Raw genomic sequence first — 15462 nt, 5'->3', positions numbered from 1 at the left:
GTTAATTTCTCTATTTTTGGAATAAAATTTCAGCTTTACAGAAAAACCTGTTCTAGGAATGAGGCAGAGGGCTCTAGAAGAGTGACAACTTTCCTTGGAAGTATTGATTTCTCTGTCACTACCACTGCAGTGATATTTGAGCACCTGCTGCTGCAGAGAGGTAGCAAAGCCTGAAGCAGATGATGACATTTCTCTTCCCATCTGTCACTCACAGCCCTAACACACAAGCAGACAGTCTGGATTTAGTTCAACACACCAGGCTCCTTTCAACTTCCTTATTATCCCCAAAACTTGCCCAGCAGAGATTTCTCCCCCTGTGCACAGCACTGGGAATGTTCTTTCCACTTCCTAAGGAGCAGACCTTGCAGCAAAGAGTTAAAGCTTTTTGCTGATAGAGGTGGAGAAAAGAGATTCCAGGAGCAGAACTGTAGAAAAAACCTGATTTTGTACCCTGTTGTGCTACAAAGACACTTTACTCCAAGGTAACTTCAGTACTGCCTGATAGGTCTCCAAGACTTTCAGCAAATGATGACCTCTGATGTAAGAACTGTGGCTGCCAGAAGGCTTTGGGGGTGGGTGGTATCTGCAAAGAGTTGGCAGAGAAAGAACAGAGTGTGACCACAGCAGGGAGAGAGAGCAGGCAGGAGCAGCAGCTGCCCACAGCATCCTTCCAGCAGATGTTCAGGGGACATTTCAGGAGGACTCCAGCAGTACTTTTGATTCTCTGTCTGCTCAGCTCCAGCCATCTCCAGCTGGAAAGAAAATCCACAACTTTGAAACCTTCCCGTGTGCAGTTCTTAGGTAATTAGATTACCTCTTTATTTTTGGAAACCTGGCTTGAATTACCTGTGGAATATTGTATTGGAATGCCAATAATCCCATTCCTTTGGTACATAATAGCCTGAGATTTGTTATATCTAAAGTTTCATTGACATTTGGAATCAGAAAGTGCAGAGAGGGGCATTTTGGGTACCTGATCTCATTGTCCAGCAGGTTATTCTTAAGCACACACCATATCTGTAAAAGACCAAATGCCCAAATTAGTCAATGATCTGCCTTTTAGGAGGGATTTACTGGTCACAAGGTTCTGAAAAGTGGTATCTGAAAGATCTCCTTTACAGACAGGAGTCTTGGTTCACTAAATTCCACTGCAAAAAACAAAAAACAAAACCACAAGACAAAAAACCAAACAGCCATTCTCCTGGCTTGCTTTTTAAATTAGGCAACTATCACTTGAAGAGCCCAGACTTCCCAGTGGATCTGGGGAAAGCTGCTGTGCAGAACAATGCAGTGATGATGAGAAAAAAAAATAATTAAAAGCAAATAATTTGCAAACTTTGCCTGCTATTTTTAATACACAGAGTTTTTAGTCACCTCCCTTTGCTGGCTTTACAGTCTCAAGGAAGCTCAGTTGTAATTGTAAGTTTTTAGAAGGAACTTTCAACATCTGATGGAAAATGCAAGCTGAGCTGTGGTTTGCCTGAAAAAAGCTTCTGTAACCCTGTGGATTTTATGTGGTTTTTATCACATGATGCTTGCCTAGCCCAGGACATTGTTGTTTGTGTCAGAGATAAAATGCAATTCTGGTTCACGAGTTCCTACTGAAGTCATATGATGATCATTCACATGGCCTGACCATTGTGTACTGTGCTCCAGCCACAGAGCCTGCCCAGGAGCAAAGCTCCATCTTGTATGAATCCCAAATCCTCACCACAGTGATCCTGCACCACGGGAGCAGCAGGGAAGGCTGCTTGAGAACCCCTGACATGTTCTTTTGCTTCGCAAAACCTTGCCCCCAGTCAGAGCCAAATAAAAGTCACCTGTCCCTAACCACGGGTGGGATTTAGCCCAAAAACCACCCAAAACAAACATACAACCCACAAAAACCAAAAGGAACCTGCACAGCCTGGGACAGAGGCGTGGCATTCCCATCCTGACCCTCATCAAAATCCCTCTGCAGTAATTTTTAATTGGAAGAGGGGAGATTTAGGTTAGATACCAGGAAAAAATTCTTCACCATGAGGGTAGTAAGATACTGGAATAGGGAGGTTGTTGGTGTCCTGTCCCTGGCAGTGTTCAAGGCCAGGTTGGATGAGGCTTTGTACAGCCTGGTCTGGTGGGAGGTGACCCTGCCCATGGCATGGGGGGGGTTGGATCTTGATGATCTTTAAGCCCTCTGCCAACCCCAAAACCATTCTATGAATAAGTTGGCTTTTTGTACAATTGTTGCTGATTATTGAGCAGAGTCATGAAGTTACCACCCTCTTGCCTTGGGTATTCCACACTATTCTTCATGCCTTTGCCCTTATTTTTCAGAGCTGTTAGAGATGGAGGCACATTTCTGGTGTTGAATGAAGGAGGAGTGTCTGATGTGGACCAGAACTTCTGCATTCCCCTCTGGCCCTTGAACCTTGCTGCCAGCAGGGCTCACTTCCACCTTGCTCTTACTGGTTTGGTGATTGTATAGGAACTGCTCATTGAGAAAGTCTTAAGACAGAGGCAGTAGGCAATTTCTAGGACTATTTCTGTCTCCTTGTGCTGCCCACCAGCAATGTAAATAATGCCAACCTGACAGGGGGGTGTTGAAGTGTAAGGAGTATCTGAGAAACACGTGGAGATCTTTCAGGGAAGAGAGTCACCCAACACAAGTGTCACTGGTGTTCACTCCCGTGGGTGTTGGTTCTGCCTGAGGGGCTGAGTCTCACAGGGATGATGGCAAAAGCTTTGACACAGTCAATGAAACAGAAGTGGAGCATCTCCTGTTGTGCCAGGGACTGATGACAGTGCAGTAGGATCCTGGTGGTTTGGCTCTGCTCGAACCCTCCTCACTTACTTTTTTTCTGTGCTGTCTCTGTCAGAAGTCACCATTGGACCATGAAACTCCTGGCTTCTCTGTAACACTGTGTCCTTTTTCAACCTCAAAAGTCCCCTGTACTGAAAAGGAGAGGAACATCTCACCTCTGTGCCACTCTTTGACAGGACTAAGGGACTTACAGCTAGGGAGGGATCGATAGATGCAGCGTCTTGTCTCTCCTCTGATCCTTGTGACATGAATCTCTCTTGAGTTCTGTGTTGGTTTACTTGGTTATTCCTGATCAGTGTGTTCTCCTATACACCATGACCTGCTCCTCATCATGACCTGGCCAGCACTACCACTGTGTCCATGGCACTGCTGGGTCACCTCTGCCCCACTGGGCACAGGGAGCAAGATGGGGACAGCTGGAGCCTATTGTTGCCATTCTTCCTTTAAACACTTTGGTGCCATCCTTTCTTCTAATCCTGGCTCTAAAAAAGTCACCTGTGAAGCTTCAGAGGTGGGTGGCTACTGAGGAGGATGGAGTTGGAGTGACCTGTTAGCTCCTGGCTAATTGGAAGGAAACCAGCTCAGTTTTCTCCATACAGCCAGGCTGCAAGAGACACTAATAAATACTCTGGTAAACTATTTTCCTGGGGCATAAGCCTTTCAGTTGTTAAATATCTTGCCTAAACAGGTAAGTGCAGTGCTGCTAAACAGGTCGTGGGCCTCAGTGTGTCACACATGTTGTCTGTATTTCAGAAACTCTGCAGCGATGCTCAGGTGAGAGTTTTTGGGAAATGTTGCCAGCTGAAGCCTGGAGGAGACAGCTCTTCTTCCTTGGATAGTTCAATCAATTCATCCTCCTCGTTCTCTGATCCAAAAGAACAATGTCCAAAATACCAGGTGAGTTGCTTTTCCTTTTTTTTTTTCTTTTTCTTTTTTTTTCTTGCATAACCCAAATACTAACAGCAAGTCAGGTACTGAATATTTTAAAATGCTAGAAATTAGAGGCTGGAGGTGGAGTTTTCAGTCAAAATCAGACATTGGTTCTGACTCAGTAATGTTTAATTCTGTAGCTTTGGGTTTGAACAAGTCTAAAACCAACCAGCTGGTTCTCTTAGGACGTGTCTTGGATGGCAGTGATTTTTCCAGGGCATTATTTCTGTCTTATGACCTGGGTGATAACACTGGTTTGGTACGATCAGACTTGGCACAAGTGTCTTATCTTGGTGTAGATTAGCTGGTTTACTTTGCTTTATTGCTAAATGTCAGGGAAATAATGAGGGAAAGGTGGGTATCTACAGGGATAGTCTGTGTACCAGCTTTATAACAAGGGATTTGGTGCACTTGAGTTGCATTTTACATAAGAGATTTTGGCCATGAGAGTAGCTGGAGTCATCTGACACGGATATATTTCTGTCATCTCTCCTTCCATGGATCACAAGTGTTTTATATTAAGCCACCCTAAAATAGAACTAAGCCCTTCCACTCTTTGTAATGAAGTAATTGTGTGTTTGAGGGAAGCTGCTCTCTCCACAAGCTCTTGTGCAGTACAGTACTACTAATGTCTTAACCTGCTGTAGATAGACATGAAGAACCTTTCCGTGCTGACTTTCCCACTCTCATGTTAGCTCCTGCTATATTTGGTGAGCTGCTTATTCTCCTTTTCTCATCAAGCTCTTTTCCACAGCATTACTAAGGTGCCTGGAGATCTGTTTGCCATCCCTCCCTTCCTGGAAGGGCATTTAGCTCTGTTGTGGAAGGAAGATATGTTTCTGTCAGCAGCCTCCTTCGTGCACAAAATATGCTCCTTCTTCAGTTGTGTGACCAAGAAAAATGATGCTCCCCACTATCCAGAATTTGTCTCTCCTACTGGGCAGGCTGTGTGCAAACATTGGCCAACATTATTAAATGAAATGAATTTTAGTGGTTGGCATGACAGTGTATTTTAAAATAAAGCTGTGGAAAGTTTTCCCTTTTAAGTCCCATCTTCCTCATGTCCATCACTTGGTCAGAATATTATCAGGTGGAAGTGAAGTGGTGTGACCAGCTCAGACAGTGTGCAGGACACTTTCAGCTTAAGCTGGGCTTCCACAGAGTATCTGTTATAAATTTTCTGCTGCCTTCCCCATACTTCTTCCAGGCTTCCCCAGCAAATGAGCAGAGAGCCATAAATATGAGAGTTTTTTACTGCACACTAAATTTCTGCAGTGTGGATGCAGAAGGGTTTGTCCAGACATCAGTCAGCCTGGCAGTTCCTATCTTCTAACTGCTGCTAGTCTGGCAGCCTCAGAATTTACTTAATGTATTTGGAGTATTTAGAAGTTCTTTTGTTTGTTTTGTTCTATTTTATTTTATTTGGAATTCCATTGTACAGCTTTTAAAAACATACTGTAGGACTTCTGAAGTTAGATCTCTGTGTTTCCTTATTTAACTATATACGAGCAACTGTAATTGCAAGTTGAAATGCAGGTTTTTGTTCCAAGCTTCTGTATTTTTAATTATGCCCTATCCAGATCCCTCACAAATGTGATTAGAATCCATCAAGATGAAGATGAATGTGGTTCTAAGCTTGCCCAGAGTCTCTTGTACATTCTGACATTAGTGTTCCCTCTGTACCTGCTCCTCAGTGTAGTCAGGACTGAAAATCTTTCTGATTTGTTGATCCCATTTCACATTTATGCCTGGACTGCATTTTTAATTTATAGATGTCTGTAGTTATTGATAGGATGACATGCACAATGAGTGGAATATTAAATGCTGTAAATACATCCAGAAATGCAATATCCAAATCATGCAAATTTTACTACTCCTAATATGCTGATAGCAAACACTTGTGGGAATTTAATGATCAGTTTTTATGTGAGCTTGTAAAGATGACCTAGGGAGTTGGTTTGTGTCCAGGCCAGAGATTGTGCCCTTTTTGCCAAATGCTCCTTGGCTATTTTTTAAGATTTTAATATTTAACCCCTTTCCTCAGCTGATTGCACTCTACTTTGGTCTTGAGTGACCTTTATTGTGCAACGTTAAAGGCTCAAAAAGTTGAGCTGTAGCACTGTTTCCATATTAAATGCATTAAATCTGTGCATCTTTTGTTACGTGTGGTAAAATTATTGTTATTAAGTGTGGATGAAATGCCAGACATGGAGCAGGCCATGGGGCCATCTTATCATGCTCTTTGCCTTCAGCATGGCTTGTTTCTGCCTTTCAGAGGAAAGGGAAACCCCTATAGTTAAATTTGAAAGCAGCTGATTTTCACCTGGTTTTTTTAATGCTTGACAAAGGAAATCAATCCTTCAAGATCAAGTATTTTGCCTCAGCATTAGAATTAGACTTTCACAACAGCAGAAAGTCAAAACCCAAACCAGCCATCAAAGGCTCGACGTTTATGCAGAACGAGTCCTTCAGCTGGAGATCTGCAACAGATTTAAAAATAACAATCATAACATTTGGCTGTAGTAATTTGCAGTGTTCTCACTTCAGGATTTCATGGTGCTGGCAGACCTATCATTTCCCAGAGCCATTAACATCAATGCTTGGGGTTTTCTTGGAGCTGCTGGGCCATAGTGACTGATTTCAAAGTTGTTTTTCCAGTAGTGCCTACAGTGCACCTAGGCAGGGGATGCCCTGGGAGGTGAAGATGGAAACTTCCCCGAGGCCCAGGGGATGACCAGATTTTGCCCTGTCATATGAACATGAGCAAACCTTGCAATCCTATCCTCATTTTTATAGCTGTGGTTGCTACTTTTAGTCACCCCCCATCCTTCTTGCAGCGAGAGCAGATTTTAGAGGTTAATAACATGTCTGTTAAAGTACCCTCGTCTTAATTGAGAGTGCTTGAGAAGAGCTAAAAATTGGAAAGTGTTTTAAGTGTGTTGCCTTTTGGCTGATGAGTATTTCCTTGTTCCTGCCCTTGTGCTGCTGGCTAGCGTGAGTACCAACGTCAAGAGGGGGCATTTTTATCCCCCTCCTTACTCCTGGTAGGAACCCATGGTGTGGACACCCTGTCCTTGGTCGTGCTCTGAGCTCACTTGTCTGACCCTGGGCAAAATATTTAGATAGATTCCAAGCCTGGCATCTGGGTGAGGATCCTGGTTGTTTAGAGCTTGGATAAGGGGTATGGAGATAGAGCACTCAGCGTTTTCCAAACACGAGGTTATTTCTGTGACTGGTTCTAGGAACCTTTTGGAAGGGTTACTCCAAAGAAGTGTTGCTGTCACGCACCTCAAAGCAAACGCGTTGCTCTCTTGCACAGAGTACCTCACCTAGGAACTGCCTGGGCTTTGACTGATCACAGTATTTTAAATTATTCAAGGCAAGGCACAAGTGGAGAGCCAGCACCAACACTCTGCTAGCCTAGAGATGAAACAGCCCTGGATAAAGGGACAGTAATCTCAGTCACTGAATGTATACAAATAAGATGACTGTCAGCCCAGCAGTCGTCTCCAGTTGATTGCCCTGAGTAACTTTTTAATTTTAGGTTTTTCTTTGCAGTATTTGATCTAGCCTGTGATGCACCGTGGTGACGTTCCTCCTTTGTATTTAGCCAGTGTGCCTCCCAGCAAGTTCTCACCAGCCCACAAGCAGGGAATTGCACAACCTCAGCCTAGCATCATGATGCTGCAGCAGCTCTTTGCTGGTACCATCACAGAAGCACCGAGAAAGGATGCACCAAATATAAAATACCATCCATGAGAAGTTATGCAGCAGTCTTGGTCAAGGAAGCACTGGTCAAACTCCACAGTCTGTAGAAGATCTCCAGTGACCTTGTGATTCTTCTTGTCAGGCAGACACAAGGTTTAGGCTTAAGGGTTCTTTACTCAGTCTTAAAACTTCATATTCCCCTGACTCAGCACAGTTTGGATCTGCTCCTCCCCATCCCCTGGGATAACTTTCTGTGTTGGCATCATTATTGAACTGTAAAGCTTAGCATGGTCAACAGTGCTATACATCAAGATATTTTGCATGCTTATCTATATTTAAAAGAGCATTTTCCTTAGTTGTATGTTGTTTTGATAGAAGTATAGCTGTAAAATGCTAAACACAGATGTGATATTATTTTGCAGGGTTCTCGGTGCTCCTCAGATGCTAACATGCTTGGAGAGATGATGTTTGGCTCTGTGGCCATGAGCTACAAGGGTTCTACACTGAAAATTCACCAGATCCGGTGAGATTCATTTTTTCACTGCTGATCTTTTCAGAATCCTCACTCCCTAGTGCTTGTGTGTAACAAATGGGATGTCACAAGTGCAAAAGAAAAGGAATTTCTGGGTTTGCTTTAAAATAATTCCAGTGTCACTTTTGACGCACAAGGTTGTTACGTCATGTTTGGGTCTGGAAAATCTGAGAGGGCTGAGGAATGAAAACAAAACCTGTCTTGGCACAGCCAGTGTTCCTGACTGACATCTTCCTTTTTGTCCTCCAGCTCACCTCCCCAGCTCATGCTCAGCAAGGTTTTCACAGCTCGCACTGGAAGCAGCATCTATGGGAGCCTGAATACGTGAGTCCATTACAGATGGCATCCATTGCACGTGGGCAGATCAATGTCACAACACCCAAGATTTTTTCTAGACCCTCCAGATTCTTTCTCTAGAAAAATAACTTATTGTTCCCTGGTCTGTTACATTCTGGCACTGGTGTCCTCACCTTTCCCTGGTGGTTGTCTTCACCTCAGTTTGCTTTAAACCCAGTAACGAACCATTCCTTTAATGCTGATGTGGTGAAGCTTAATGTCATAAGGTAAAAAAGACCTGCAACCACTAGAGAAGAAGGGATTAGGACAGAACCCTGCAGTCAGGGAATTCAGTCCAAGATAAAGAAAAAAGTGTTACAAAACCACATGGCTTCAGAGAGTTCAGTTTAGTTTTCTGTGTCTTAACTGATCCACCTGAGAGCTTAGGCTATGGAAGGTTTTCCTTGCAGAACCCTGCCTTACAACTTGTCCCTTCCTCTGGGGCTCTAATTAAGTAACCCTGTGTTCCACTGAAAAGCAATTCACTGTTTTATCTTTGTTATAGGTTGCAGGACAGTCTTGAGTTCATTAATCAAGACAGCAATACATTAAAGCCCGACCACAGTACAATTATGAATGGACTTCTTGGGAATATAGGTAAATACCAACAGATTTTATTTCCTTGTATCTCCAACTGAGTAGTCATGGATTTTAAAATATGAGAGTCTTCCAAATAGAACCAAATTGAAAATAAATGTAAAAAAAAAAACAGCTAAAGGCATAGCAGAAAATTAGTGTTGATGGGGTTTGGAGGAGACTAAATTGGACAGGTTGAGGAATTAGCAGTGGCTCAGTATATGAGGCTGTGTATCCCTGTATAAAATACTTAACAGAAACTTCAGTTTAAATACAGACAATGTTGAAAAATAACATCCTGTGGAACTTCCAGCAGCACATCTCCTCTCAGGCAGGATTGATTCAGCCTGACTTCTGCTGTCATTAATCATTTTTGCCCTGCTCTCTACCCTGGGCACCTGAGCACACGTGGCCGCGCGTTTCCTCTTAGTCCAGGTTACCCTTGGGTGGCTGCACTGGAGTTTCTGATCAGATGAGACAGAATATCTTTTTGTTCTCTCCTCTTTCTCTCTCTCTGTCTGTCCCTGCAAGCTAAGCAGTCTTGGAGAAACAATCTGGCACCTTTGGTTCTCGGGCTGTGTGGAAGTGCTGTGGGTACAGCCTCCATGAACATTAGATTGCAGAAAGAGGGGAAGGTTTTTGGCTTTTCCCTGTGAGAATGGTAAAACTGATAGTAAAGATGTTGTATTTAGGGCTTGGTTATCCTGCGTAGCAGCCTGATGAGCTCTTCAGCACATCCTCCCCTTCCTTTGGTTTAGATTGTTGATTTTCCAAGCAAATGTCTGGTGCAGTAAGTGCTGGGGCTGTTCAGCCTGGAGAAGAGGAGGTTGAGGGGGAGACTTTATTGCTCTCTACAACTATTTGGAAGGAGGTTGTAGTTAGGCTGGTGTTGGCCTCTTCTCCCCAGTGACTGTGATAGGACAAGAGGTAATGGGTTTAAGTTGTGCCAGGGGAGGTTCAGATTAGTTGTTAGGAAAAACTGGGAAAAAAGTAGTGAAGCATTGGAGTATTCAAGCAATGGGCAGATGTAGTGCTTCGGGAGATGACTGAGTGGTTAAGGTGGTGTAGGACTGATGGTTGGACTTGATGATCCTGAAGGTCCTTTCCAGCCGTGATGATTCTATGATTCCATGCCTCCAAGAAGAGGATGCTGAGACTTTCTTTGCAGTGGAGCTGCACAAGTTTCCAGTGGGTTCACCCATGTTTGTTTACAGTTCCCGTTGCAGCAGCGCCGAGGGCACCCTGGGTGACAGAGGTGAAGAAGTTAATCTGTAACTGCAGCCTTTCCACCAACTGTGTTCAAACAGCAAAGGCTCCTGGCCTGTGAGAGGAGGAGGAGGGTCTATGTGTTTTGGTTGGGAACTATTTACAAGCTGCTTTTTTTAGATATGCTGGTTTAAAAAAAGAAAAGCAGCACTGGGCATGGCCTTTTCTTTCATGACTGAAGACCTAAGAGGATGGAAGGGAGCTTTGTTGAGGTCCAACCTTTTTTTTTCTTTTCTTTTCATAAGCAGAAAGCTTTGAGAGCAGTAGCTTCAAATTTAGGAGAGGGACTGGCAATGAACTATTTAAAAATACCTCTGAGTTTTTCCTGGCATTCCTCCCCTGGTGTATCCACAGTCTAGTATCACTTTTAAAACCGAGACCGCTACCATTTATTTTCTATATGATCATTTCACTAAACTGATGTACTGACTATTCTCAGAACAACTACTTCAACTTACAGTTTTCTGTTGGTTCTACTAAGCCAAATTTCTGCCTCCCTTCTCCCTCTTTCTCCCCATCCTCTCCAGCAGCAGTGTTGCTCAGCCACCCCACCAGCATGGATGTTAAAACAAACATTGTCCTTCACTATGAATCTCCTGTTTGTCAGCACATCAGGCTTTGAGCCTGCATAAATTAATCATTTTTCAAGTTAAAAAAAAATAAAAAATAACTGAAATAAAAGCCAGTGGAGAGAAACCCTGTCCTTGTATGGGAGATGGTGTCAAGCTGGGTCTATTATTTTAATTTGATAATTGCTACACAGTCCAACTCTGAGCTCTGTCCTTGAATCGACGTTCTTGTGAAGCGTGAGGGTTGTTCTGCACACGCTCGTCTGCATTTTTGTTGGCTTATATCTTCTCCCTGCCCTGGCCCCCACCCCTCCAGACTGTTCTGCTTTACTAACCTCATTCTTTCATGTGTATTTTACGTTTTGCCATGTAGGTCTTTCACAGCTTTGCAGCCCTAGGCGGGCATTCTCAGAGCAAGGTCCGCTCCGCCTGATCCGGAGCGCCTCTTTCTTTGCAGGTTTGCAGTGTGCTGTGTGCTGTGCTGTGTGCCTAGTCTAGCTGGTGGGACAAAACAGTGTGGATTTGTAGTTTAGCCCTGGAAATAAGATGATTACTATTTTTAATTATTATTATTATTATTATTATTATTATTAATTATTCTTTTTTTAAAGTACAAAACGGAGAGCAACTTCTGCTCTCTTACCTTTTTGGATCCACGCTTTAAATCCCCAGAGGAGAGCAGGCACTTTAATATTCCTCTTTGGGGTTAGTTGGTTGTTTTGTTCTGGAAATGTGTATTAAATGGTGGATTTCATATTTCTGAAAGTAATATTTCTCAATAGTTGTTAAGCCATGTTGATCTGGACTTGGTTCAACCAAACAATAAAAACTAAAGCTGACCTAAATTCATTTAAAATGGATATTTCTTGCTTTTAGTGTCTGGGTCTTATTTCCATGGCTGAGTAGGCTGGGTTTTTTTCACACACATATTTGTAAAATAGATCACATTTCAAGACTATTGAGCCTGAAACACTTTTGATCTTGTGTATGTGCTGAGTGTGAATCTGGACAGCTTACGACTTAGCTGAACAACCAATGCACTGCTCACAAATTAAAAGTATTTCTTTTCTTTAAGACACCATTGTAAAATCCTTTCAAAATTATATATATAATACCTGAGAAAGCTGGTATGTGAATGAAGCAGTCTTTATATTGTTTATTGGTGGGGTTTTTGTCTATACACTGTGGACTACCAAAATATTTTTGGCACATTAAAATTTTATTGAAAAATATCCATGTAAAGAATGAAATTGTCCTAGTTTTGGTTTCTACTAAAAGGAGCTTCAGAAGAATATGTACCAGCTTTTCAGATAAGTGTTCTGGCTTGTTCAGCTAAGCAGCCTTTCTTGGTGATGGCCTTGTGCTGCAGCGCTGTTGATCTGAATTAATGAGCATGTTTTTGCTTCATTAATTACATGGAGATCTGCAAACAAGAAAGGAACTGTATATTCCCCTGCTAATTGGTATTCCTTCTTTTGCAGTTCATAGCAACCCTATGGATATGCCTGGGAGGGAGCAGAACGAGGACAGAGACAGCGGTATAGCAAGATCTGGTAATGGCAGTTCCCTCTGTTAACCCTGTAGACTCAGAAGCTGTCCAGTAATATTTGTCACTGAGATGCCTGGACACCATTAAATAGTTTTTCCTGTGGTGGCTGTTACATGTAAGCATCACTGCAGAGCTGTCTGTATGCCTAAAAACATTGTAGGCATCAAGGGTGTTGTATTAGGAAGCTCACAGAGGCAAGCACGCCGCCAATAAGCAATCCAGATGAAATAATTGGAATGGAGTTGCAGCTTTTCTAAACAGTATTCCCTGTGATCTCCTTCTCCAGTTGAGGAGGAATTTGCCTCCATGGCACTCTCCTCCTTCCTTTAAATTCTGGGTATTGGGCACTTTAGGATTGGACAGGCTGTTAGAGGATGGGATGAACGTTTCCACAAAGACTTTATTTCCCGATCCTCAGGGCTGGTGAGCAAGGTGCAGCCTGTGCATTGCCTCTTATGTAAGGCTGCAGGACTGTCCCACCCTTGTAGTGCTGGTATATCTTGTCCATGTTATTACAAACTGGTTGCTTTTAGATAAGAAACATAGATAAAAAAGAAGGCACTCAATAAGCAGCACCGATTTATCTCCAGGGGCTTCGTTTAGTTGCAGGTATTATTTTCCAAATGCCTTTTTTGTGCTCGAGAGATTTTTTTTTTAATTTGTTCCTCTTCTTCTTGCAGCATCTCTTAGCAGCCTGCTCATCACTCCCTTTCCATCTCCTGGCTCTTCATTTAACAAAAGCTGTGCTAGCAGTTACCAGCGGCGTTGGCGGCGCAGCCAGACTACCAGCTTGGAGAACGGGGTCTTCCCTCGCTGGTGAGTTGGGAATGAAATTCTGGTTGCTGCCCACAAATTTCCCACCACTGTCAGCTTGTTTCTCCTCTTGCATATGTACATCTGCTCATCCTGTTGCTTTCTGTTGGGGTATTTACAGAGGTGTAAGTCAGGCTGCATGTCAATGCCTGTTCTGTTTTAGTAGCTGTGTTCCTCGTGGCATACGTTGGTTTTGCACACTCTAGCAGAATGCAAACCTGGAGGCTGTATTTTGGGGGATAAGAAACCCCCTAAATCCTCCTCAAAATACAAATTCTGGGCAGAGATAGGAGAGAACTACAATATCACATTCTGAGCCCACAATGATTTTGGATCTGGTTGCTGCTTTTGTGACTGTGGGATCAGTTAATGGTTGCTTGAGAAAAATATTGCCAAGTGGATGTTATCAGAGGTGATGATTGGACAACACACACAAACAAAAGGTGTTTATTGAAGTTAAATGTTCAAGAATTTAATTAGATGGGAAACCATGGTGCAGTTTTAAGCAGAGAATGACATTAACTTTTTATTTTCTTTCATGCTTCAAGGTCTATGGATGAAAGCTTTAACTTGTCAGATGACAGCTCTGGTCCTAGCCCAGGAATTGTTAGAAAGAAGAAGATAGCAATTGGAGTTATTTTTTCACTCTCAAGAGATGAAGATGAAAACAACAAATTTAATGAGTTCTTCTTCTCACACTTTCCTCTTTTTGAGAGTCACATGAACAAACTGAAGAGTGCAATAGAACAGGTAAACACTGTCTCTTTTGATTCCTGCACTTGTATTGCTGCATGTTCCCTCTGCCCTGTCAATTCCTGAGTCTTGTTATTAGTTACCAAAGTGGAAGCAACTTGTTGTTGGGTACTGGAATTGCACCAGAGCAGAGCTTTGCTCCACAACAGCTTTGCTGATGTTTCTTATTGCTAGCAAAAGTACAACACAGGGTGAAGACAGAGCACACAGCCTTAGCCACAGGGATTGTGGAGAGCTGGAACTAGGCTGTCTGAGCTCCCAGCAAGTCCAGGATCAGCAAAAAGGTGCTTTTAAGGCCACCTCTCCTTCCCTGCTTTAGGTGTGTCTGGGTCCAGTGGATCACAGGGTTAGAACCTATCTCGAGCCTACTCCAGGCTGTAGATCAATATGGAGCTTTTATCTTTATCCTTTCTTTAACCCCCTGATTCTGATGTGAAGGAAACTTTCAAAGACTGAAGTTTCAAATGTGTGGTTAGATTTGCTTCAAATCACTCTTCTAGGAAACACTTAGTGGTTACTTTGCCACTGCAATGGAAACTTTGACCCCTTTTTATGCCTGGAATGATGAAAAGCACAGAAGCAGCAGAGGCTGCAAGCACATGTGCCTCACCTATCTTACCTCAGATAGGAAAGTTGGCACTTGTACCATCGTTTTATCACTTAGAAAAAGAGTAAGTCTTTGCGTGACTAGTTGCACGAAAGATAAAGCCAAACACATGACTGTGTTTTCCATTTTCTGGGCTTCTGCAGCTCTGTTACTTATCTGTTTAATGATTGTTTTCAAGGCTATGAAAATGAGTCGTCGATCAGCTGATGCCAGTCAGCGGAGTTTGGCTTATAACAGAATCCTTGATGCCCTTAATGAATTCAGGTGAGCAGTTTGTCTCCTGGCTTTTATCTCTTGTTTCTTCAAAAGCATTCAAATTCCTTTGAGAAGGATCCTAGTGCAGTATAAGTAACTTAAAATATGTAAAATCTGCTGCAAGATGTAAGTGCATAAAGGTGTTGGTGACACCGAGGCTTTGCAGTCTGTTTGGTTTTAGATTTGTTTGTTTTTTGAGATCTTTTTGCCAAATCTGTCCATCCATCAGGGCTCGGTGTGAGCAGGACATGGATGGTCAAAGTTCCATAAGGGGCTCGGTGTGAACAGGACATGGATGGTCAAAGTTTTCTGTGCTTAAGGTAGTAGCAGAGCTCCCAGCAACCTCTGAAATTACCTCTCGTGGCCTCTTGAGAGGGGGGAACAAATTGCAAAGCTACTCTAGGGAAGTCCTCTTCTAGTCTGTGTTTTCCTGATGTGTGGTCAAAGCAAGGCTCTAAATTCTGCTCTACAGGAGTTTCAGATAACCAGCTCCTAAGAAGGACTATGTTTTACACACAGTGAAATGCAGCAGTGTAATCTCTTGCTATCAGTACCTGCAGAGCGTCTCTATTCAACAGTTAATACACAAAGCAAAGCAGATAAGCACAGGCCTGGCATTTAACTGGATTCTCTTTCCATAGTTTAAGTCATGGGGAGGGAATTCAGCTGAAATCCATCTGTTTCAAGTGATTCATCTCCTCTCGGAGGGGAGTGGCAGGGTGCTTCCTTTTACAGCCACTCTAGAGCTGCTTTTTAAAGACATTA

General features: G+C 43.0%; 1 protein-coding gene across 5 annotated transcripts in view; it reads left to right on the top strand.

Moving 5' to 3' along the window:
• Positions 1 to 15462, top strand: part of FNIP1 (folliculin interacting protein 1) — a 64747-nt gene that overhangs the window by 32348 nt on the left and 16937 nt on the right. For 4 of the 5 annotated variants that reach the window (XM_030459352.1, XM_030459355.1, XM_030459356.1 and 1 more), the window contains exons 3-11: positions 3557 to 3700; positions 7864 to 7964; positions 8223 to 8297; positions 8815 to 8906; positions 11094 to 11177; positions 12202 to 12273; positions 12950 to 13085; positions 13631 to 13832; positions 14621 to 14706. In XM_030459352.1, coding sequence (XP_030315212.1) covers positions 3557 to 3700; positions 7864 to 7964; positions 8223 to 8297; positions 8815 to 8906; positions 11094 to 11177; positions 12202 to 12273; positions 12950 to 13085; positions 13631 to 13832; positions 14621 to 14706 — 992 coding nt within the window. The remainder of the gene's footprint in view (positions 1 to 3556; positions 3701 to 7863; positions 7965 to 8222; positions 8298 to 8814; positions 8907 to 11093; positions 11178 to 12201; positions 12274 to 12949; positions 13086 to 13630; positions 13833 to 14620; positions 14707 to 15462) is intronic. The other variant, XM_030459354.1, reaches the window with a different exon arrangement.

The sequence above is a fragment of the Calypte anna genome, chromosome 13 (genome assembly GCF_003957555.1).
Source record: "Calypte anna isolate BGI_N300 chromosome 13, bCalAnn1_v1.p, whole genome shotgun sequence".
NCBI lineage: Eukaryota > Metazoa > Chordata > Aves > Apodiformes > Trochilidae > Calypte > Calypte anna.
This window is presented reverse-complemented; position numbering and strand designations above follow the sequence as displayed.